Source organism: Carcharhinus amblyrhynchos, chromosome 26, assembly GCF_965287045.1.
Source record: "Carcharhinus amblyrhynchos chromosome 26, sCarAmb.v2.hapA, whole genome shotgun sequence".
NCBI classification, from domain to species: Eukaryota; Metazoa; Chordata; class Chondrichthyes; order Carcharhiniformes; family Carcharhinidae; genus Carcharhinus; species Carcharhinus amblyrhynchos.
Genome location: NC_137349.1, coordinates 7,628,340 through 7,653,374, shown reverse-complemented (window position 1 = coordinate 7,653,374; position 25,035 = coordinate 7,628,340). Strand labels below are relative to the sequence as shown.

The 25,035-nt window shown below is 40.0% G+C and overlaps 1 protein-coding gene across 4 annotated transcripts in view; it reads right to left on the bottom strand.

The window, feature by feature from the left end:
- The window catches only part of LOC145358855 (small glutamine-rich tetratricopeptide repeat-containing protein alpha-like), a 36,996-nt gene that overhangs the window by 7,855 nt on the left and 4,106 nt on the right, over window positions 1-25,035 (bottom strand). For 3 of the 4 annotated variants that reach the window (XM_080213192.1, XM_080213196.1, XM_080213193.1), the window contains exons 2-7: window positions 10,574-10,713; window positions 9,817-9,920; window positions 8,094-8,178; window positions 7,087-7,186; window positions 5,015-5,119; window positions 935-1,073 (exon numbers count right to left, since the gene is read on the bottom strand). In XM_080213192.1, the coding sequence (XP_080069318.1) occupies window positions 935-1,073; window positions 5,015-5,119; window positions 7,087-7,186; window positions 8,094-8,178; window positions 9,817-9,920; window positions 10,574-10,673 (633 nt within the window). In that variant the 5' untranslated portion in view covers window positions 10,674-10,713. Of the gene's footprint in view, window positions 1-934; window positions 1,074-5,014; window positions 5,120-7,086; window positions 7,187-8,093; window positions 8,179-9,816; window positions 9,921-10,573; window positions 10,714-19,489; window positions 19,508-25,035 lie in introns of those variants that run through there. The other variant, XM_080213194.1, reaches the window with a different exon arrangement.

Sequence of the window (25,035 nt, the reverse complement as noted above, 5' to 3'; positions counted from 1 at the left end):
TCAGCTTGCATTACTGCTTGTAATTCTTTATGGATCTATATTTACATATTTCTTTCCTCTACCTCATTTAATTTTTGACCTTTCAAAGCATCTTTTAGTTCTCCTACCAGAAGCAACCTTCCAATACAATAAAATAGGTTCGGATGTGCTGGAATACAGTCCAACAAGTGATTATTGTGCCCCGCTCAACCACTGAATAATCGTGTCACCTAACAACATCTTTGCTAAAATTGGCTACCTCAGCACAGACTAGGGATCAAACCCAGAAATTTGCTGGTTATCAAGTGCCACATTGGACAGAGGATTTTCCTGTTGAGTATGAAGAACCCTGCTTTTAAATTTGTCATGAAGACCAGCTCTACTTTGTTTCCCTTCTGCATGCAGCAAACACAACTAAAGTGGTCAACCTTCTAAAATTCCTTTGTCAATCCTAAAGCATGCACATAATCGTACAGCAGCTATAGAGTGCATTTCTGAGTAATTCTAACAGCTATTTCAAAAAGAGACACATGAAACCGTGTGTGTACGCTAAGTATTTGTTCTGCGCTGCCAGCTGGATGAACTCGGTCCTAGAGCACTTCCCAGGCCAATCTGGAATTGGCATTTCAATCAACAGAATTACTCTGGGCAGTTTCTCTTTGGTGACAGCATAAGTGGTTAGGACTTGGTTATCCGGGTAACCCCATTCAGAAAAAAATACAGCAGTTTAGATTCTACTTTTAAAAAAAATTCAATGATTTACAAAGTCAGAGAAATTGAGATTCTAGAATGTAGATCACTGCAGAAATGAAACTGTACTCGTGTTGCTACAGATAAAAGTTCTCAAAAATGGACTTCAGACAATATCCTGCTTTTGTACAAATTTAAAATCTTGCATGCTCACAAGATTACAAAATAATATGAGTGGATCCCTATTTCATTTCTCAGCACTTACTGGACTTGGTGCATCCTTGATCTTCTGTTCTGCTATACTAAGGTTTGCTTTGTATGATTCGTTTTCAGGGTCCAACTCCAGTGCCTTCTTGTAGTAATTAACTGCCTCATTGTATTTATTTAGACTAGCCAGGGCCAACCTGAAATGAATCAAATTAATTAACTTATGCAGGTACCAACACATTTTGCACCCTTAGAACATACAATATCACTGCAGAACCATATAGAAATTATAAAATGTTCAAATTTCAAGAAGGGCATGCCAGCAAAAACTGAGTGAAAGTAGGCTTATATGGCATTTTATCACACTCAAAGTCCTTCACACCCAATCAATTATAGCAAGGACTGACTAACATTGCAATTAATGGCCTGCTATTCGTTTTTTCCACCAAATGATGTTGAGGGAAGAACATTCGCCAGGACATTGGAAATATTGCACCATCGAATCTTTTGTTTTCAGGCAGATGCTATAAGATACAAAAAAATGACAGATTTTTGATGCTCTTTTGATACTGAAGTCCCATACCACGACTTAACCACCAAATCTTATGTCTCAAGAGATGGACGCTGCACAAAGTCAGTCAAGGTGACACTCGTGTCATAAGCTCTGTGGCAGCCTGATAGACATCAATGACAAACAGATTATTTTAACACGCTATAAGATTCAAATATACTTTTACCCTTCACAGATTTCCAACCGAGATCAAATGATTATAACTGGGCACTTTGGTTCAGGTGACAGCAAGTGCTGAAGTAGAAGCTATTACTCTTAGCTTGGAACCTTTTCTCTCCCTCATGCCAAGTCTAAACTCTCCACTGAAATGGGTAACTCTGCCTGTGGGAATCTATAGAATGCCAGCAGATGTAGAGGCGGATGGGGAAAAAAAAAAAGTTCAAACCAGGGTACCCCTGACATTACAAAAGATAGTCTGTAGAATTTCCCCAAAATTTCTGATTGTCAAATTGGCATGAAAATTGGAATAATTCACACTGGTTTTTTTCAGTGGGAGTTCAGAGAAGAATCTCCCTCACTGTGGACTGCAGAGGCCACCAGCCTGAATATAATTAAATTTCAGGGGGCAGGGCCTAACCCTGCTGGAGAGGCTGAAACCAGTGTGCCGAGCTGGTCACTGCACACACGCCGAGCTGTCAGTGCTGAGATCGGCACACGTGCAGTGGCCTTGCAGTGACTGCCTCCCAATCGCAGGCCAGCCCTGCAACACTGGCTCTCCCTACGCCTCCCCTCCCATCCAGCCCCAATCGCTGGCCTTCCTGCTTCTCCCAGCAATCCCTATGTAGAGTGGCTTTAGGACCCCCACACCCACCAATCGTCCCCTAGGTCAACCCCCATCAGGCCCTATTGCCATGTGCCCTGCCTCATGCCTGGTGGGCAGTGCCAAGTGACCTCTGGGCATTGGCACTTTGCCCCTTGGGGCACAGGCTGGCACTAAGGTGCCAATGCCCAGGGGCTCCTCACCCAGCTACCCAACCCTTTGATTTCCACCCCCGCTTTTATTCCAGCTGGGTTGGGCCACTAGTTCCCCGAAAGTGGGGAGCTACATAATTCTTCCTGGAGTGAAATATTCTGGCAGGTGGGAGTTGCTAGCAGGCCTGGAGACGTCAGTTCCGGGCCTGTTAGTTGTATTTAAATTGCAATGACCATCTAAATGATCTTTACACTGCCCTGCCGATTTCCATCACGGAGCAGACACCGCCAGAAATCCAGCGCTAGAAAAGCGGGGCGCGAATGCTCACGTGAACCCCCACGAATCAGCCGACACAACAATCTCCTGCAATTAGTACAGTGGGATGGGAGAATCATGGCCATTATGTTACATCAGCAGCCTGTAAATTGAAGGGCTCGCAAACTGAAATGCTGAACTTTGAATCCTTGCTTTATTGCTTTCCCAACAGTCTTGAAACCATTAGTTACTAGTAGAAACAACAGGATTTTAGCCCAGTCCATTGTTAGAGCTATTTGGAAGAATTGTATTGTCTGCTAAATTTCACATGATAACATCTTCTCCTTTGCTTCAGTGAATGAAAAAGGCATTTATGGATCCTTAAATATTGAAAAATATCCTAAAATGTTCCAGAAAGATAAAGGAACAACAAAAGCAGGGACAAAACCTTTCGTTGATGACCTGGAGCTTAAGGGGCAAATTTAAACACAAGAATAACAACTTCTGATGAGGTGTTGTAGGTGTTTCAAGTAGGTCAAAGGCACAGGTGATAGGAGAGGTGGTGGCATAATGATACTGTCATTGTACTAGTAAAAAGTCTGACAACACCAGGTTTTAGTCCAACCTATTTATTTGATAATATACTCGCAAGCTTTCGGGTTAGCCCCTTTGTCAGGTGAATGGTACTAGTAATCCAGAGACCCAAGGTAATGCTGTGTTTGAATTCAATACATATCTACCGTCCTTCCCCATAGTCTCTCAATTTACCTAGTTACATGTCAAATCTTTAATACTATCCTAGCAGAAACTCATAGCCAAATTTAGATGGTGCTTCAGTTTTTCACTGGCTTGGGTATGAATAGCAAATATGGGAGTGGGGAAAGAAAATAGAAATAATGGAGGTGATAAAGCAAACCCTAGTTAAATGTAAAACACCTATCCGGCCATCACTGCTAATTTAAGCAGAAGAGATAACACTGGGTTCTCTGACGGCATTGCTATTTCACTACTGCCACCTGGTTTCTTAGCTACTGTCCTGTGGGAATCTCAAGGTCACAAACAAGCATCTCCTGGAGATTCTACAGTAGAATTTTAAGAATGGCAGTGAGAATTGGCACATAACATGCAACTGCCAACTCAGAAGTCCACTGCCATTTAACATTCACTTGAGCGTTGATTGGCAGTGGGTGAAACTTCTGTCAACCTTTTGTGCTGTAAGCCAAACAGATTGGCTAACAGCTCCCCAATCCATCCAAGCACAGTGGCCAGAGCAGGAGCTCCAAGGTCCCAGATAGGCCACTTAATATCCTTAATAGATGAAAGGCCTGGGCTCTCGCCCAAGCTTCTGCCTGCCCGTCCGTGAAATTGCATCTGCGTTGCATGAGGAGGATCCTGGGATGAATCCTGGCCATGCAATTTTACATCCTCCCCCACCTCCCGACTTTAGAATCCACCTTGGGGTGAGTGCAAAAATCTGCCTCTAATTACAGAATACAAAGGAAAATTCTTTGCTTAGTTTTGTGGCTTAAATCATAAAATTTAGGACATCTGTACAATAAATGTTCTCAACTGTTAGCACTGATTAAAAATATTAATCCTATCCAAACATACTAATTAGGATTAGTAGATCATTCAGCCCCTCAAGTCTGCTCCACCATTCAACAAGGTCATGACTGATCTGATTGACGCCTCAGCTCTACATTCTGCCTACCCCCGATAGATTATTGACTAACAAGGGAATCAAAGTTTATCTCCTTCTGCCTTAAAAATATTCAATGTCACTGTCTCAACCATTTGCTGGGGAGGTGGGTTCCACAGACTCCCAATGCACAGAGAGAAAAAATTCTCATCACGACCCCACATTTTTAAATGGTGTACCCTAATTCTGGTCTCTCCCACAATAGTAAACATCCTTCAGCATTCACTCTGTCAAGCAGCCCCGAGGATGGTGTATGTTTTAAGAAGATTGCCTCCCAATTTTCTGAGCTCCAATACATACAGGCCCATAGCTGCAGGTGGTATTCATTTTAAACAGCATTTCCAAAGGCTTAACTAGTGAACAAATACACAAACCAGGATTTATCCATGGCCTGTGCCAATTTAGTTAAGTTAATTACTTTGGCCAGAGCCACAACTGCTTCAATGTTCTGGATAAGTGAAGGGAAGCCCAGGATTCCTGTTATTGTTTCCGTGCCTGTAATCTCCTGTGAACATGCAGACATCCCATAAGGATGAGATCAAACTTGCTGGTGATGCCCTCTCGGGTTTGACTAGCCTAAGTTGGTCAATGAAAAGTGACTACTTGAGTAGAAGGTGCCCAGAATCTTCATCTTTGGAAGCAGCACAATCAGGCTTGGAATAGGGGAGAATTGTGTTTGAAAAGAAAAAAATCTATTCACCCCATTCTGCCGTAAGCCTTGCTATAGCTCGGGTCAAAAGCTATTGCTTTTTCACAGTCTTGCACTGCTCCGGTATAGTTTCCTAATTTACTCAATGCTGCTGCCCTGCAAAAGAACACAAAATAGTGAGCAGTAAAAATCAGATCATTTTACATCTGATAGAGCTTGAAAAATCATAGTATTTGATCTTGCTGTAATGAAGCAGGTTGGAGACATCTGAATCACCTTATACACATGTAGTTAGCAAAAATATGAGTTGCCCAGCTATTACTGATCTAGATGCTGCAACCTTCATACATCTCGATCCAACTTTGAGCTTGGCTTTCTATTTCACTGATTTCCTTTCTCTCATATAATGACCATCAACTAACAGTTTTCAGAAGATCCTTTCTTTGCCACTAATCCGTATCTCAGGTCTGAACATCAATATCATTTCTCCCCATTTTTCACGTTGCGACATTCATTAGATATATATGTATAAGGAAAGCATTCAATAGAATCCCAATTATTCCATCGAGTTAGACCATAAGACACAGAAGCAGAATTAGGCCCATCGAGTTTGCACCGCCATTCAATCAGGGCTGATATTTTTTTCATCCCCATTCTCTTGCCTTTTCCTCCACAATCCCTGATCTCTTCATTAATTAAGAACTTATTTATCTGTCTTAAACATGTTCAATGACCTGACCACTTGGAAATAATTTCAAGGTTTTTGTTATCACCTTGTGTGGGGGCCCATGCCATAGAATGCAACAGCATAGCATCTGGCCCATTGTATCCATGCCAGCTCTTTGGTACAGCCACCTGATTAGTCCCACCATGTTGCTCTTTCCCTGTAGCCCTGTAATTTTTTCCACTTCCAATACTTATCCAATTCTCTTTTGGGTGTTGTTGTTGAATCCGTTTCCACAATCTTGTTCAGGAAGTACATTTCAGATCCCATTCAGTGTATTTAATAATCAGTCTTCATGTGATGGATTCCTTGACGCCACTGCTATACCTCCCAACTGTAAACTGGCTGACACATTTGCTTACATAAACATAAATGTAGTCCAAGCATGAAGAAATTATTAAAGAGTTGTGGGATGCCTGAGGATGTAACATGGCAGTGATCACGAATCGAAGTTCTTTCTCGTTTCAACTTTCCTCATTAATTTGAATCTGCTCCCACTTTGCTCCTGTTATACTTCAGCTTAAAGTTTATCCTCAATTTACCCTAACTATTTTTTTAAAAAAATTACATAACAGAAGGATCCATTCAGTCTACAGCTCCTGTACTAGTGCTCTGCATTTACTCAGTCCACTGTCATGTCCTCGCATGAACTTGATTTTGAAAGGCACAACGGGGACGAACAGAATCTGTTCTTGGCCTTGATTTTAAACAGCTAATAATTAGATGTAGCAGAAAGAATGCTTAGTAGGGATTGTACAGCAGCTGCCTGGTCAAATAATTCAGAAGAATTATTCCCAAGCAGTTAGAAGCTGCTTGGGAATGTTCATCTAAATATCAAAACTAAATTTAACCTTGTTGAAATATAACATTGGTAAGGGTGCTTTTATCATTTTTTGATTTGTCACTAGATTTCATGGCAGACCCCAATGGCTTCAGTGAATTATTCAGCTGACAGGCAAGACAACAAATAAAACAATTATTTTTCGGTTGGTATTAAACCAAATATATGACACTGGCATACTGTACACAAAATACATGTGTAAAAGTGGTTTGTGGAGAGTCCCAGCAGACTCATAACTGATTCTATACAAATATTTTGCTACGGTAGGCCTCAATTTAATTCCCAATTGCCTCATTCAGCTCTTCTCTCCTTGGACTGATCATACAAGACTTTGGTGACAAGGAATCTGTAGATATAACTGCACTTAACTGGTTGGCAAAGCCTACAGTTGTACAAAATAATAAATGACACCCAACTTGCTAATTGCTAAATAGCTCACTTTGAAGTAATCTTTCTGCTGAAGACCACAGCTCGCATAAAAGGCTCCATGTATAATTGGAATGTGTATCTAAAAGGTTGACACAGAATAAAAGGAAATAAAACTAACATCCATCATACCTGTTGCAATAATAAACTGCATTGCTTGGATTCAACTCGATGGCTTTTGTGTAGTAATCTACAGCGCACTGGTAATTTTCTACTTTCATTTGCTCATTTCCTAAATGATAAAAAGGAGAGAATCAGAATCAATTACACACATCTTAAGAAAGCCCAGATAACCAAGTTGTAATCAAAGAAACTTTTAAGGTCGAGCACACTTCTAATTCTGAACCACTGCCTTTTCCAAATTGTTTTCATGCTCTGCCACCCCTCCTCCTCTTCATACAGCTTGTAATTCCCAACTTTCAGTGCTCAAAAGCTTCAGAACATTTTGGATAATTGGGAATGGCTCCAACAAAAGTATGACCATGTGAACCTTAAGATTAAAAATTGAGACAAAAACAGAATAGTTGAGTTAGGGTGCTTTAAGTAAATATCAAATGATCATAAACCTGAAGGACAAAGTCGAGACCATAGGTTGTCTATATTCAAAGATGAAAAAGCTTTCTTTCAAATACTTCCATTTACACAAGGTTCGACAATCCAGCTAGCAATTGGTCTCACATCAAAGTACCACCAGAGTCCTGTTCGAGAACTGGAAACAGCAAACTTATTACAGAATCATACAGCACAGAAAGGCGGCACTTGGCCCATTCTGCCTGTACCAGTTCTGTGATACCCAATTAATCTCAGTCCCCTGGTCTTTCCCCAATGTCTTACAATATTTTTTTCTGAACCTTCCTATTGAAACAGATGCTGCATGCAGTAATTTTTGCTCATCAAAAAGGGATTTATGACAAAGATTGTTTGTGTTGATAAGTCACAACTCTGCTGACTGCCTGCTGCGGGTGAAAATTTTAACCTGCCAATCGACCAGATTTACTAGCCCAAACACTGAAAGGTGAACTACTTCAGCAAAAATCTTGGCAAGAAGCCACTGTTTAATGTAGTAAGTAAATTAGGCACGGAAAATGAAATACACACAGACATTCTAACAAATATACATTGCAAGCAATTATTTATACCTTCAGTTTTCAGCTGCTCAGCTTTTGAGATGTCTTCAACAGTTGGGGAAGTAGGCACAGAATCCACAATCACGTTAGGTATCTCCTGTAAATAAACATGGAAAAGAGTGTCACACATCTCAAAATTCAGCCTCTATATCAGGGATTAAGGAATCTTAAACATGCTTTTCTAGGTGGAAGAAACTCAGTTAGGATTTTATAAATGACAGATTAAAAAGACAAATTTCAGCCCACACAATGTAATCTTGGTCCAAAAACAGAACATGTTGAAAAATCTCAGCAGGTCTGACAGCATCTGAGGAGAGAGAATACAGCCGACATTTCAAGTCTGAATGACCTTTTGTCACAGCCCAGACTCAAAACGTTGGCTCTATTCTCTCTCCACAGATGCTGTCAGACCTCTTGTGACTTTCCAACATTTTCTGTTTATGTTTCAGATTCCAGCATCCGCACTATCGTGCTTTTATATTAATGTAATGTTGATGCTGGATCCTCTAGTATGCTGGAGGTAATCCAAGTTTTATTCAAACACCACTGCACTTTCAATATTACATGACTGAACAGAAGGAGATCCAATCAGGAAGGAAATACAGAAACATATGTTTTATTTGGTTTCAAGTAACCTCTATTTCACTGATGCATTTAGTTTGTGGATCACACAAACTATGCCACCACTTGGAAGTCACAACAGCGAAGAGGAAATGTGAATAAAACAAAGAAAAGCTTACGCCTGGACATGACAGATAGGAGAAATGGAGGAAGGCGTGCAAAATTAGAATATTGTTTATTATTAAAAGGTCATTCAACTGCAATAATTAGTGTTCAGAGAATGGTACCACGTTAAATGACTAATACATTAAAAGCATCTTATGATACACAGTTACTAATTCTAAAAGGTCAAAACTGCCAACGAAGTAAATTGGTTAAATGACTAAGGATATCTTTTAAAGCATGTTTTATCTTCCAATTTTTGCCTTCCTATTCTGATTGTGTGGCCATGCGGCTACAATTGCATTTGCAGCAAGTGGCCCTGAACACAGATTTTACATGATCCAAAACATTAAACAACTGGAGTGACTGCCCCAGCTCCCTGATAGATTAAAAGTGGGAACACACTGATTATGTTTTTCTCTAATTCAGAGGCAGGCTGAAGACTACAATAGCATGCTTACAGTCAACTTAGTCCAGGCCACCAAATAGTATGGAGTAGAAATTGCCTACTGTACATGGTTTTGACAGATGCTGTCATTCCTAAAGGGATCAAGGGATATGGGAGGAAGGGAGAAGATCAGGCTATTGAATTCGATAATCAGCCATAATCAAGATGAATGGCGGAGCAGGCTTGAAGGGCTGAACGGCCTACTCCTGCTTCTAGTTTCTATGTTGCCAAATTTAACACAAACTTCCAAACAATTATTGTCAGCACATAGTACTTATATTAACAATTCCCTACATTATGGCGTGCTGATTCTATACGCTAGGTTTTAGTTGGTGCAATAGTGCTCAGACATCAGCAAAATGAGAATTAACCTATACATCTGGAAGAAGCCATGTAAATCCCCTATCAAGATGAATTGTAAAGGCAAGGCATGGATAAGTGTTTAATTGATAGAAATAACAAACAATTTTTTTGGAATGAAAGCCCACATAATCAATTGAGTAAATATCAAAGTAAAAAAGGTGTACACTTATGAATATTTTTTTCTCTCAAATTCAGTCTTACCTCACCAACAGCAGCCGTGAAAATCTCTGGAAGTGTCTGAGACACGGCAAGATCCTCATTATCCATGGAAATACCGAATGCAGTCTCTAAACACTGGACCGCAACTGGGGACAAGATCACAGGCCACCATTAAAATACGATCATTGATTAAACATTTAATTTTAGTCTACTAACCGTTTCCAACTTCAAACCAAATCGGGATCTTTTCCAAAACCTCACCTTTTCCCCCAGATACTTAAGTTACTCAATATATTTGGCGCCCAAACAGTTTTAAATTTGTTCATATTTGGGTACTCATATGCTATACTTAAATGCAAGTTAGTTTTCTTAATTTTGCAGACTACTTTAGAAATTGTCTTTTCCCTCCATCTTCAGGTTTATTAGATTTCACTTCCCCATGTTATTAGTTATTTAAGAACCCAATTTTAGCTCTTCACCAATGTTACTCCAAAAGAAAACAAAAATTGCTCAACAGCAATTGTAATTCAGGTTTCATATGCATCGGTTTATTTTCTGCCTCTCTCTTGGGAGACAACCTCTATTCAGTGCAAGATAATGCAGGGAAACTATTCTATTGATACCTCAATACACATTCCAAAACCGACTGGAATAAAGGAATGGGCTTTTTCCTGATCCTAAATAATCAATAATTTGAAAATATATAAAACCCTGTTCTCTGGTGTTCAACTATAGCGCTCAATTTTAATTCTTCAGTATATAACTCACTTCCCTTCCCCAACAAATATTTTTCACTCACCCTCCAAACTCTCTTGAGCATCTGAAGTCAGATTCCCAGACTGGAGCTGGTCGCGTAAAAACTGAATGATGGAATACGCGAGTCGTTTATTGTCTGTCATTATTGATTTTCTCGGCTAAATTTAAGGTCAGCACAAAGCACTAAAAGAAAACACACAAATGCATCAATTACTCAATTAGACAAGGGTTTCAAAACCATGCATGTTGAGTTAATTTGCACAATTGTCACAAGATACTGCCTCAAAAGGAATTGAAGCAAACACCATTCCTATAAACACAACACTGCACTAAATTATTTTGGCGATTAAATAAACAGCAATCTTCATGCTTTCATTTTGCTTTACATTGCTGGGAACTATTAGCTTCTAGGATCTGAACCAACATACAGGAAAAATAAAGAAAAACATTCAAGCAATGGAAAGCAAATTAAAAAAACAGAAATTATTAGAAGTGTATGTGACAAGGTCTCTCAGCATCAGGGTTCAATTCTGGCCTCAGGTCACTGTCTGTATGGAGTCTGCACATTATCCCCTTGTCTGTGTGGGTTTTCTCCGGGTGCTCAGGTTTCCTCCCACACTCCAAAGATGTGAGGTTAGGTTGATTTGCTATGCTAAATTTCCCCTTAGTGTCAGGAAGACTAGCAGGATAAACACACGGGGTTATGGGGATAGGGCCTGAGTGGGATTGTTCTCGGTGTCGCTCAATGGGCTGAATGCCTATAGTGCAGAAGGAGGTCATTCTATGGATCTATTCTAAGCATTCCAGATGCTCTGCTATTAGTGTTAATGGGTTGAATGACCTGTGAACTGTTCAGAGAAGCAAGAATGACTTAAATCATTTAAAACATCACAATAAGGCAAAGAAGACATAAAAGAACAAGATGAAACAAACAATGATCAATGTTATTTTTACTCTCTACGCATATTTGTTAGGTCGAATTTGAGATAATGCAGTGAAGGTGGATTTGAATTGTTAATTAGGAGAAATGGAAAAAGTCATTACATTTTTCATCAAAAAGTTTTAACACTATTATCAGATGCACTGGAAAGGCATGGAGATTTGGCAAGAATTAGAAACAGTAAAAGCTAGGAACACATGGCAGGGTCAACCTGTTTCAAAATGAGGGAAAAGATAAAGGCTAACAATTTTCATTTATACAGCATCTTTAATATAAAAAAAAGTCACAAAGAATTTCAGAGAGAGTGCACCTACTATTAGCTGTGTAAGGAAGGGACCAATGCTTAAATTACAGTCACGATTATAATGCAGGAAAAGCAGAGGCCAATTGGCACAGTTACACAAACAGCAACAAAATAATGACGTCTTTTTTTAATAATAAAAATGATGTTGGTTGAGGGTTAAATCTTGGCTAAAACACCAGACTAGGAGGTCCTGGCAGCTAAAGTTATGGTAACCAATGGCATGAAACTTGAAATGATATCAAAACAGTAAAAACTAAAAATGCATAGTAGAGGTCATAGGACATTATAGAGACAAAGGTCAGGGCATGGCCGTGAAGGGGTATAAAGATGACTGATTTTTTTCCATAGCCATTGGTAGACTATTAGCCAACAAACACAAGTCAATGAGGATGTGACCACAAGTGATACAGAGATAGAACAGCAGCATTATTGACAGCTGACCTCTGGAAGATGAGAGGGTGGCCAGGAGAAACTAAAATAGCTGAGTCTCAAGGTGACATATGCATAGAAAGAGGTTTTTAACTGCAGACAGGAGGATGCGGAAGATTTTACAGAACTGGTACTAGGCTGCCTTTGTATTGGAACAGATCGCAGCTTAGCTAGTCAACTCAGATCAAATTGAGCCCAAGGGTCAAGAAATCTAATTCACTTACGCAGCTTACCCAAGGCGGGGTGGACTTGGTAGGAAGGGTACAGATTTACAGTGGGGGGCCACAGATGTGATACAACTTCTCTATGTGGCTCAACAGGATATTGGACAAGCAGTTGGACAATGCAGTGGAGGGTTTGCATGAAGCCACGTAGGCAAAGCTGGATGTCACACGTCAGCTGGAAGCAGAATCTTCCATCAAAATTGTTCCCATATGAAAGATTCACAAAGCAAAAATCGACTACCACCTGACAGATATGAATGGATTCATGCCCCATTTACAGTTGTAGTTAAAAGTGACCACAGGTGAAATTATTATGCTTATGCTCAGACATGAAGATTTAGGAAGATGATGACATGCAGTCGATAGGACATGTGTTGTGCTTGGCAAGGAGAAATGTAGAAGATAGAGAAGTCAAAGTGCCATTTTCACTCAGTGGAATGGAATCGAACCTGAGAATTTCTGATTGGTATAACCCAACATTACAACAGATATTGCTTTACCCCATTAAGTTCTTTAGGAGATTCACTGCCCATGAGAGAATGCATCCAAGATTGTACTGACAGAATGTGAGGACAAACTTCTGCAATGACTCGCCCGTGGCTCTAACTAAATAAATGCCGATGTACAAACATCTTTTAAGAACTCTGGTATTCTAGATACACCAACACAAGGATACCTAAAAATGTTCGTTCACAATTGTATGCAAATTTAATCCAAATATTCAGAAACTGTAGAAAGTCAATATCCATAACATGTATTTACAGAGGGAAAACTAGCCTCATTGCCAGATTTGACTTTCAATCAAATTAATTCAGATTTGCTCTGTATTCCTGAGGTTAGGTTTCAAGGAGTTGTCTCTCTAATTATCCACAGGGAAATAATAATTCACTTTAGCTCTCCATTGAATGATCTTTGTTTGCTGAGAGGGGAAAAACAGAGGAGTAAATCAATTACAACATATTTTAGCTTGGGCAGCGCTAGAATGGAATGAAGGGCAAATTCAAATACAGCAAGTCCAAATGCAGCCTCCCCTCAATTTCTTTACTGATTTATTAGGACGTACCTAGAACATGCAGAAGGATAAATCATAGCCTTCTGGTTGCATATTTTATTTTTCCCTCAAGTTTAAATAGTGAAGCTTGATTTTTAAATTTATAATAAGTATCGTGTTTGTGAAAATAACAAAGGCTCTAGATGATGCATAAAAAGCTGCAACACCAAATTCTTAACGTCACTAAAAAAATTGCTACCACCCCCAAGGTTTCTCCTAGTTATTATCTTCTTAAAAATAAACACAGTTACCAAAGAAAAGATATTTCTGACGTGCATAAGATCACTGAGTTCACAATAGTAGAATAAAAGTGAAAGCTGACCACACAAATTAGTAATACTAAATTATCTGACACTGGGAAAATTAGAAAAATATCAGTAGCTGGGGAACAGCGATTTTTCCAGAAACATTTACAAATGCACATATACATTTATTTTGGGATTGATAGCTTTATGATTTTATGGAGGAAGGGTAGAAAGAAATTAATTTATTGCCATTAATTACTTTTACATGATTTGACATAGAACAAAAAGTCTAAGATCTGTGCAAGATTTTAATCAGGTTAGGATATGATGGGTTTAACATAAAAGTATTATACCAAGAAACTATACGTAAAAATAGAATTTGACTAATAATACTTATATGAATCACAAGAGTCCAATATTCAATTAGCCTCACCTTTACTCTTGCCCTTAGGATTTTGTTGCATTTGCAAGAATAGTCAAGCACAGTTTATTCAAACAGTGTAATGTATAACACTGATGACTGAGGTCCTTTATTAAATGAAATTGAAATTTAACAATAGCAGATGACATTAACAACTAAAGCTTTACAAGTCTTGCGCTACTGGTCTTGCATGTGTACAAACCTGGCTAATACTGGCTTCACTCCATCATAAGGTCAGAAATGAGGATATTTGCCAATGGTTACACAATGTTCAGTACCATTTGTGACTCCTCAGAACTGAAGCAGTCCATGTTCAAGAACAGGTCAGAGGCTAGGAATACTGCGGCGAGTAACTCACCTCCTGACTCTCCAGAACCTATTCACCATCTAAAGGCACAAGTCAGGAGTGTGATGGAACACTCCCCACTTACCTGGGTGGATGCAACTCCAACAACACTCAGGAAACTTGACACCATCCAGGACAAAGCAGCCTGCATAATTGGCACCAAATCTACAAACATTCAATCCCTCCACTACTGACACTCAGTAGCAGCAGTGTGTACTATCTACAAGATGCGTTGCAGCAATTGACCAAAGGCCCTCAGACAGGACTTTCCAAACCTACGACCACTTCCATCTATAAGGACAAGGGCAGCAAATAAATGGGAACACCATCACCTGCAAGTTCCCCTCCAAGCCACTCACTGTCCTGACTTGGAAATATATCACCGTTCTTTTGCAGTCGCTGGGTCAAAATCCTGGAATTCCCTCCTTAATAGCACTGTGGGTCAACCCACAGAACATGGACTGCAGCGCTTCAAGAAGGCAGTTCACCACCACCTTCTCAAGGGCAACTAGGGATGGGCAATAAATGCTGACCAGCCAATGAATAAAAAAATTATGCCGACACTGGGAAATGGTGTGATAGCTCCCATAATTTTCACAGTTAAAAACCATCCTCAACCCTGTGGTAGACGAGTTAGTTTACACCTGGGTAGTATATTCAGATTCAGCAATATGAACACCTAGGATTGGTGCACAGATGGCACTGCCCTGGAACCAAAATTAATAGGCACTATATATAGTTTTAGGTGCTTTCTGCGGGCCCTTAACTTTGTTAATTTACCATTTGACTACACAACCTAGCTCAATGAACAAACATCTGCTGAACTGTATGACACAGTAATAAGGCAGTAGCCTCTCACTTCTGAACCCAAATTCAAATACATCCCAGGCAACTGGGACAAAGCTGCATTCTGCTGACTGAGACACTGTTTTCCATAATATGGCTATTGTACGGATCTAGAAAATAATTCCACCTGAAAGTAATTTCTTCACAAAGTGCCTGTGATGCATTTTGGGGAACAGAATTATGGTGACCTAAATGCTTTTTCCCCTCCTTTTTCAAGCTTGTCCATAAGATGACAAAAGCATGTCTCCCAAGGACCCATCCCAAAATACAACACAAAAACATAGCCAGGGTGATACATTGGGACAGTAGCCAACACACACACACACAGTGGCAAGTTCACCTAACCTGCATGTGTTGGACTTTGGAGAAAACCCATGCAGACACTGGGAAAATGTGCAAACTCCACAGCTGTGAGGCTGCAGAACTATCAACTGTGCTGCCCAGAAGCTGAAATAATATACAGCACTTTTCAATCACAGAGTAAAGCTGGGAATAAAAACAAAATAAAGCAGATCTGAAATAAAAACAGAATGTTGGAAAAACTCAGCAGTTCTGGCAGCATCTGTGGAGATAGGATAGTTAACATTTTGGGTTCAATCTAACTCTTTAGAACTGAGGACAGGTAGGAAAGTGATAGTTTTATGCTGTTGAAATGGGGGGGGGGGGGATGCAGGTGGAGCAAAAGTGAAGGTCAAGGAAAGGGTAAAGGGCAGAGGAAATTAAATGATGAAACGGGGTCATGGAAGAGGTAATGGTACCATGAAAATACAAAGCACTAGTCCAGAGAAGCTATCAATAGCTGAATAAAGATCAGTGCTGTCTGAAAGCAAAATTCATGAGAACAAGATACAGATTGGCTTTTGGAGAAGAATATTCAAAATAGAGGCCAGAGCTCATGGTCTGAAGTTGTTGAATTCAGTGCTGAGTCCAGAAGGCTGCAAAATGCCAATCATTTTCATTTTCCACACTTCATACTTGATCCATCTCCAACACTTTCCTTCCCTGACTTCTCTGTCTCAATTTCTGGCGATAGACTATCTACCAACATTAATGACAAAATCACTGATTCCCACAACTACACTGCCTCACGCCAGTTCCATTATCCCAGTTTCTCTTTTACATTAGTCCTGATGTTACCATCTTCCACAATGGTTTCTAACATGTGCTTCCTTTTTGCCTTGGCCAAGGATTCTCCCCGACTGTGGTAGACTGGGCCCTCAATCATGTCCGGCCCACTTTCTGCACTTATCCGTTCTCCTCCCTCTCGGCACCACAATAGAGTTATCACCTTCATTTTCCACACCACTTGTCTCCATGTTCAAAGGATTATCCTCCATTCCCACCAATCCAGCATGATGCCACCAAACACATCCTCCCCTTGCTTCCCATCAGCATTCCCAAAAGACTGTTCTCTCCATGACACCCTGATCTGCTCTTCCATCACACCCACACCTCAACATCCTTCTCTATGGCACCTTGCCATGCATTCACCCTTTACTAAAAAGTGCGGGGTGACAAATTTTGAGAGGTCTAACAAGGTAAAGGAATACTCAATGAACATTAGGATGCTAGGAATACCAGAGAATCAGGTGGACTCTGGGGAGCATGTCCATAGTCACTGAAGGCAGCAGGACAGATGGATAAGGTAGTTAAGGCATATGGAATATCTGCCTTTATGAGCTGAAACATATACTATAAGGCACAGAGGTTATGATGGTGCTGCATAAAATGCTCATTAGGCTACTGCTGGAATTCTAGTCACCGCACTATAGGAAGGATGTGATTGCACTAGAAAGGGTGAAGTGGAGATTCACCAGAAATGTTACCTGGGCTGGAGCATTTCAGCTAGGAAGAGAGGTTGGTTAGACTGGGGTTGTTCCCCTTAGAAGAAATGATTGAGTGGGTCCTTAATGACATATATAAAAATTATGAAGGACATAGATAGGAAGAACCTTTCCCCCTTAATAGAGGGCATCGAGTTAAGCAACTTCACAGCTGTTCTCCATTTTGAATTGCATCTCTCAAGTGCCATTTTGTATCTTCTCATTTTTGCTTTCACAGTGTGCTGGCCTTAGCACTGCTGCCTCACAGTGCCAGGGACCCGGGTTCAATTCCGGCCTTGGGTGACTGTGCAGAGTTTGCACATTTTCCCCCGTGTCTGTGTGGGTTTCTGCTCAGTCCAAAAATGTGCAGGTTAGGTGGATTAGCCAAATTAAATTGTCATGTAGTGTCAGAGGGATTAGCAGGGTAAATATGTGGAGATAGGGGCTGGGTGGGATTGTTGTTGGTGCAGGCATAATGGGCTGAATGGCCTCCTTCTGAAATGATTTACTCTGCTATTAACATGTACTCTGGACCAATGTTTTGTGTCATTAATACTATCACCACTATTTCCTTTGCCTTGTGTTCCATGACATCTTGCTGTTTAATTTCCCCACTGTCTAACCTATCCTTGAAGTTCATTTTCATTCCACCTGCCCCTCACTCTTTTTCCAACAGCAAAACCCATTGCATTTCTATCTCTCTTCAGTTCTGAAGAGTCGTGTTGGACTCAAACCACTATCTCTGCTTCTATCTACTCTGCCAGACAGGCTGACTTTTTCCAGCAATTTTGTTTTTATTTTAAAGCTGGAAATACAGAGGTTAGTTAGCAGCTGTGGAAGTAAAGATCCTTCAATATTTTGCTCCAAAGTGACATCCAGTTGCAAGGATCTGGAATGCATTACTTCAATGGTGGAAGCAGGTTCAATAGGATTCAAAAATAACAAAAGCAAAATGAAATTATGAAGTGAATGAAATGAAGTATAAAGTGCAGCACAGTAAGACTAACTGGGTGGATCATTCCAAAGGGCTTAATGACCCAAATGGCACTTTCCATGATCTAAGATTCTGTGCACAGGATTTATTTTAACATGTAAATTTGCTGAAAAATACTCTGATTAGTTCAATAATCACAGAAAACTCACATACCCATGTTCCCAAACTATCAACTTCAATATGTTTTTATACTATGACCTCAGTAGAATCATAGAACCCTACAGTGCAGAAAGAGGCCCATCGAGTCTGCACCGAACACAATCCCACCCAGACCCTACCCCCATATCCCTACATATTTTACCCATTAATCCCTCTAACCTACGCATCCCAGGACATTATGGGGCAATTTTTTAGCACGGCCAATCAAACTAACCTGCACATCTTTGGACTGTGGGAGGAAGCCGGAGTACCAGGAGGAAACCCACACAGACACAAGGAGAATGTCCAAACTCCACACAGACAGTGACCTGAACCGGGAATCGAACCCAGGTCCCTGGAGCTGTGAAGCAGCAGTGCTAATCACTGTGTTACCATGCCGCCCACATGCTTTGAGAATAATAACGTTCTCCAGAATGATCAAATCACCAACTAAAGGTTGTATTCCTGTGGCCTTGACAGATTGAAGGATATGCTGGCCTTGGAAAGGGTCCAGAGGAGCTTCACAAGAATGATCCCTGGAATAAAGAGCTTGTTGTATGAGGAACAATTGAGGACTCTGGGTCTATACTCATTGGACTTTAGAAGGATAAGAGGGAATCTTATTGAAACTTATAGGATACTACGAGACCTGGATAGAGTGGACGTGGAGAAGATGTTTCCACTAGTAGGAAAAACTAGAATCAGAGGCACAACCTCAGGCTAAAGGGATGATCCTTTAAAACAGAGATGAGAAGGAATTTCTTCAGCCAGAGAGTGGTGAATCTGTGGAACTCTTTGCCACAGAGGGCTGTGGAGGCCAGGTTATTGAGTGTCTTTAAAACAGAGGCAGATAGGTTCTTGATTAAAAAGAGAATCAGGGGTTGTAGGGAAAAGGCAGGAAAATAGGGATGAGAAAAATACCAGCCATGATTGAATGGCAGAGTAGACTTGATGGGCTGAGTGGCCTAATTCTGCTTGTGTCTCTTATGGTCTAAGGGAGTCATGGAAGGAAGGCAAAAGCTGTTAAAATGCCACTTGTCCCTGACCAGATCCCCCATGGACTAAACTGCATTATCTGCTAATTACCAAGAAAATTCATTAAGAATTACATTTTAACTTGAAAAATATAAAATATTTATTTCCCAATAGTCTTTAATAATAGTGTATGTAGAATATTTACAAACACAAATACACATACCTGTATGCTAAGCTGCTACTGCCCATTCCAAGGGCTACGAATCGTCTGGGTTAAGCTTGTAAATAAAAGAACTCAACTGACATTGTTCCATAATAACAGCTGCCCTGCAATACTATGTTCGAAGGTCATTACTGACAACCAGCTTTAGCCAGGTTTACTCTGATGCAGGCCTTTTCAGAACTTCTTTCTCTCATTCAAGATCACTTTAAACTCATCCTGTCACCACCCTCTTCTGTTTTCCACCACGATCCCATGTAATTTAATCTCTTTCCTTCTACCACATCAGTCATTCCCTTTTGTTGTTTCTGGTATCTCCCCACCTCTGTACTTGGTACATTTCAAACTTTTCCTAGTTCTAAGTGAGACTGACCCAAAACGTTAACTTTGTTCTTCTCGCGGCAGATGCAGCCTGACATGGTGAATAACGCCAACACTTCCTGTTTATATTTTAGATTTCCATCTGTGGTATTTTGCTTTTGTATTGGTTTCTTCTAACTTCCTGGTTTGAGCGCCAATATCCTTACTTCTTTGTGACACTTTTGGGGTACAATGTAAAGGAAAACTACTGTCTGATATCATGTTTCAGTTACCATTTTAAACTATTTATAGCTATTTATCTCTGTATAATGTTCTTGTGAAATGTCTTGGATTGTTTTATTATGTTGAAGATGCTACACAGTTATAATAAGTTGTCACTGAAAACGTTTCCACTAGAAGGGGAGACTAAGATCCAAGGGCACAACCTCAAGAGTAAAGGGACAACTCTTTAGAATCGAGATCAGGAGGAATTTCTTTAGCCAGAGGGTGGTGAATCTATGGAATTCACTGTCACTGAGGCTGTGGAAACCAGGTCTTGAGAGTTTTTAAAGACAGAGATAGATAGATGATTGGTAAGGGGGTCAAAAGTTATTGGAAAAAGCAGAAGAATGGGGTTAAGAAACTTACCAGCCATGATTGAATGGCGGAACAGACTCAATGGGCCAAATGGCATAATTCTGCTCCTATATCTCATTATCTAAAATTAATTGGGAAGCTCAGCCTCAACCTTAGTCTTCCGAATCCAAAGAACTGCTATGAGATTATTTCCAAAACACTTCAGGAATAAAGTCTTTTAAAAAAATTCTTCCCTAGTGAAACTTGGTGACAATTTGATTTCAATTCCTGTCTTTGCTTATTCAAAATTTTATGAAAGGCTAGAGCTTAAATTCTAACATTAAGTCATAGATCAAAATTAAACAACAGTTTGCTGGAACAAAATCATTATATTTAGTCACACAGAAGTCTGTGGGAGTGTGACTGACAGATTGCATAGCAATAAGTGCTCACTTCATTCAGCTCACATGGAAAAATGTTTCCAAGACACATCAGAAACTTTGCTTAAAGTTTTATATATAAATACTTGTAGAAGACTTGCACTAGATGATTTATGCACAACCTCATAACAGGGTGGGAAATGTAATATTCACTTTGTAGTACATTGGGTAAGGGATATAAATATGTTGACATGGAAACATTATGTGGGTTGCTCATCAAATCCATCATTTTCACATAACTTTAGAAACGGAATGCCCAAGACCATTTGGGACAGTGGGGAAAAAAAACTACCTTTGTACACACTCACTCATTTGCCTGGAATAAGATTTGCAAAATGCTAGTTTTAAAACTTCTAAGGTTGCATTATGCTATTTGACTAAAGAATAGAATTAGTTGTGAGCTGTTCTAGTTAAAAACAAAAGTGGTGGTAGGCAGAAAAGCCTCCAACTGTGTTATAAATTTCCACCATCTTTCTTAGCTAAGGAACAAGCCAACAAGTGGAGCCTGTCATGATAAAGTTATCCTAAAGAAAGCTTCATATTGCTCAGTGTAACATTTAAAATCCTGAAGACTGTTTTTTGTTTTTAGCTACCAAAATATCCACTTAATTTGGTAATATCAACGAATTGTTAGTTGTACTCATTCAAAAATGTATAAAGGCAAAATAATATGGATGTGAAAAATTTGAAATATAAACAGAAACAGAAAATGCTGGAAATACTCAGAAGACCAGGCTGAATCTGTGGAGAGAGAAACAGGTGTAATGTTTCAGGTTGGTGCAATGTAAACTTTCTCTCTCCACTTAAGATTTCTGGCCTGAAAATTTCCAGCATTTTCTGTTTCTACAACACGAAACAAACACTGCTACCAATGTTTTAGGTGTGAGAACAGTTAGACACTACAGAGTGAGACTGGTAAGTAATTTAAATCAAAAGGTTCAGATGGTTACATAGAATGTACAAAACCATTTGGTCCAACTAGTTCCTGCCATGTTTACGTTCCACATGAGCCTTTTATCAAACTCTTTCTCCATAACTGTCTATTCTTCTCGCCTTCATTTTTTTTCCCTTCAATGCATTATGCTATTCATCTCAATCACTCCTTTTGGAGCAAACTCCACATCTCCATTTAATTGAACTATAGGTGTGAAACTCAGCTGATTTACAAATTTCAGTAGAACTCAGAATTAGTTTGCTTCCCACCAGGATTTAAAATAATTAAATATCTGTTCCGAATAAGACATCTAGAGAGACAGACGCAGTTTCATTTTAAAATAACTTTGTCCTAAAAATATATGTTTATTACCATATTGACCATTAAAGCTTGAAGCACAAGACAGGCCATTACCAACACAACTACTGCTGTTCTATATATGTAGCCATCCACCCCACAGGATCCAATGGTTAGAAGCAAAAAAAAGCTGTGAGATCATAACCTTGCTCTGATTGGTGAAGGGCACATATCCAAAATGTTATGAGCTTTGTTTTCCAGAGAGCTGTCCACTGACCACTTCTTGATATTTTTTGATTATTATAGGTATTTCTTGTTCATTCGTGGAAAGGGAGCAGGGTTGATGCCATTTTGCAATACAAGCCAAACAGCTACTTTATATTTTCTTTTCACGATTAGGTTTTTGCAAGAATTTGCCTCAACCTATGTCTGTTGACAACTGTGACAGATGTACGTTTCAGCCTACATGACAAGTGTGAGGTAATGCATTTTGTAAGGTCTAATACAGATAGGAAATATACAGTAAATGGCAGAGCCCTTAGAAGTATTGCTAGGCAAAGGGATCTAGGTGTACAGGTCCACAGGTCACTGAAAGTGGCAATGCAGGTGGAGAAGATAGTCAAGAAGGCATATGGCATGCTTGCCTTCATCAGCTGGGGTATTGAGTTTAAAAATTGGCAAGTCATGTTGATGCTTTATAGAACTTAGTGAGGTCACACTTGGAATATAGTGTTCAATTCTGATCGCCACACTACCAGAAGGATGCGGAGGCTTTGGAGAGGGTACAGAAAAGATTAACCAGGATGTTACCTAGTATGGAGGGCATTTGCTATGAGGAGAGTTGGAGAAACTTGGTTTGTTCTCAATAGAGTGATGGAGATTGAGGGGAGACCTGATAGAAGTCTACAAGATTATGAGAGGTATGGACAGAGTGAATAGTCAGAAGCTTTTTCCCCAGAGTGGAAGAGTCAGTTAATAGGGCGTAGAGGTTTAAGGTGCGAGGGGCAAGTTTTAAAAGAGATGTACAAGGTAGTTGTGTTTTTTTTTACACAGAGTGGTGAGTGCCTTGAACTCGTTGCCTGGGGAGATAGTAGAAGCGGGTACAGTAGTGACTTTTAAGGGACGTCTTGACAAGTACATGAATGAGATCGGAATAGAGGGATATGGTCCCCAGAAGCTTAGGGAGTTTTAGTTAAGTCAGGCAGCATGGTCGATGCAGGCTTGGAGGGCCGAAGGGCCTGTTCCTGTGCTGTAATTTTCTTTGTTCTTTATGAGTTTCACACATAAAAAAAACTAATGAAATCATTTCTTAAATGAACTAAATTAGTCTCACCATTCCAATTTAAGATTGGAACTGAGATTCAGATAATTGCTCTAACGCATTGCGTGCTATTCCTGAGGCTTAGGACTTCTCCAGAGGAACAGTTCAATTTGATCCTATTATTTTCTATTCAACTACATCAATGGATGACTTATGAAAGTTTTTTTTCCCTGATTTTGTAATCACCATTCATTGATACAGGGGCAGCACAGTGGTTAGCATTGCTGCCTCACAGCACCAGGGACCTGGGTTCAATTCCTGGCTTGGATCACATTCTCCCCATGTCTGCATGGGTTTCCTCCGGATTCCTCCCACAGTGCGAAAGACACGGTTAGGTGCATTGACCCGAACAGGCGCTGGAGTGTGACGACTAGGGGAACTTCACAGTAACTTCATTGCAGTATTAATGTAAGCCTTACTTGTGACTAATAAATAAACTTTGCTTTAGCAACAATCTTAAAATTACTGTAGGACTGCAATGATAAAAAGGATTTGATGAGGAAGATTAGTGACAACGTTGAAACACACTGAAGTTGCACGTGGTATGGAATGATAGGAAGGGCAGAGACAGTATCTTTCCATCCAAGGAGGTTTGGGGGAAGAAGAAAAGCAAACCTATGGGCAAGCAACCAGAGTTTGCAACTTCTCAGTTGCAAAGGTCTGCAATAGATGAACTGCTTATTGAAAGGTTGCCGAGTCAAAAACACACTAAAGCAAATATCTTACAACTAAAGCCAACATGCCAAATACATTTTCATACTGAGGAATGCTCTGCCGCATTGGCTCCAGGTTTTTTCCTCTATCCATCCTACATCTTTTTACAGAGCTAGTCCAGAAAGGCACAGCGATAAAGAGGGAGCATAACAAATATTCAGATAAATTTAAAAAGTGAACAAAATATGAACAGTAGCCTGGAAAGCCTATGCTATTAAGCTTTATAAAAGGTATTTTGAGGCTCAGTATAATTCTGTACCAATAATTGTGACAATTACTTACATGTAGGCAACATCAGATGGACTGCGGCTGTCCAAGAAGGTAGCTCACCACTACCCTCTCAAGGACATTTAGGGGTGGGCAATAAATGCTGGCTTAGTGGGCAATAATGGTATAGAGGTAAGCATAACTACTTTCCAAGCAGTTGACTCAGGCTCAGTTCCTTGATGATTTATTTAGAACCTCATGCACAACTTCTTATGCTTTGCCTACAGCCAAATAGTCTGAAAACACCTGATCTCGGAAGCTAAGCAGACTCAGGCCAGTACTTGGTTGGGAGACTGCTTGGGAATACCAGGTGCGACTTCTACAACGGCACTGTGATAATGTCTAGGTAATTTTTTTTTTAAATTATGTGGATTGGCCAGGACACTGGATATCTTTCCTGGCTCGAGAAATCCTTGCTCAGACGTGACGACCAAAACTGCACACAATATTCCAGGTTTGGCCTCACCAAGGCCCAGCAAGACATCCCTGTTCCTGTACTCAAATTGTCTCCCTATGAAGACCAACATGCTATTTGCCTTCTTTACTGCCTGCTGCACCTGCAGCAGCTGGTGTACAAGGACACCCACATCTTATTACACATTCCCCTCTCTTAGTTTATAACCAGATAATAATCTGTCTTCTTGTTTTGCTACCAAAATAGATAAACTCACCTTTATCCTCATTAAACAGCATCTGCCAT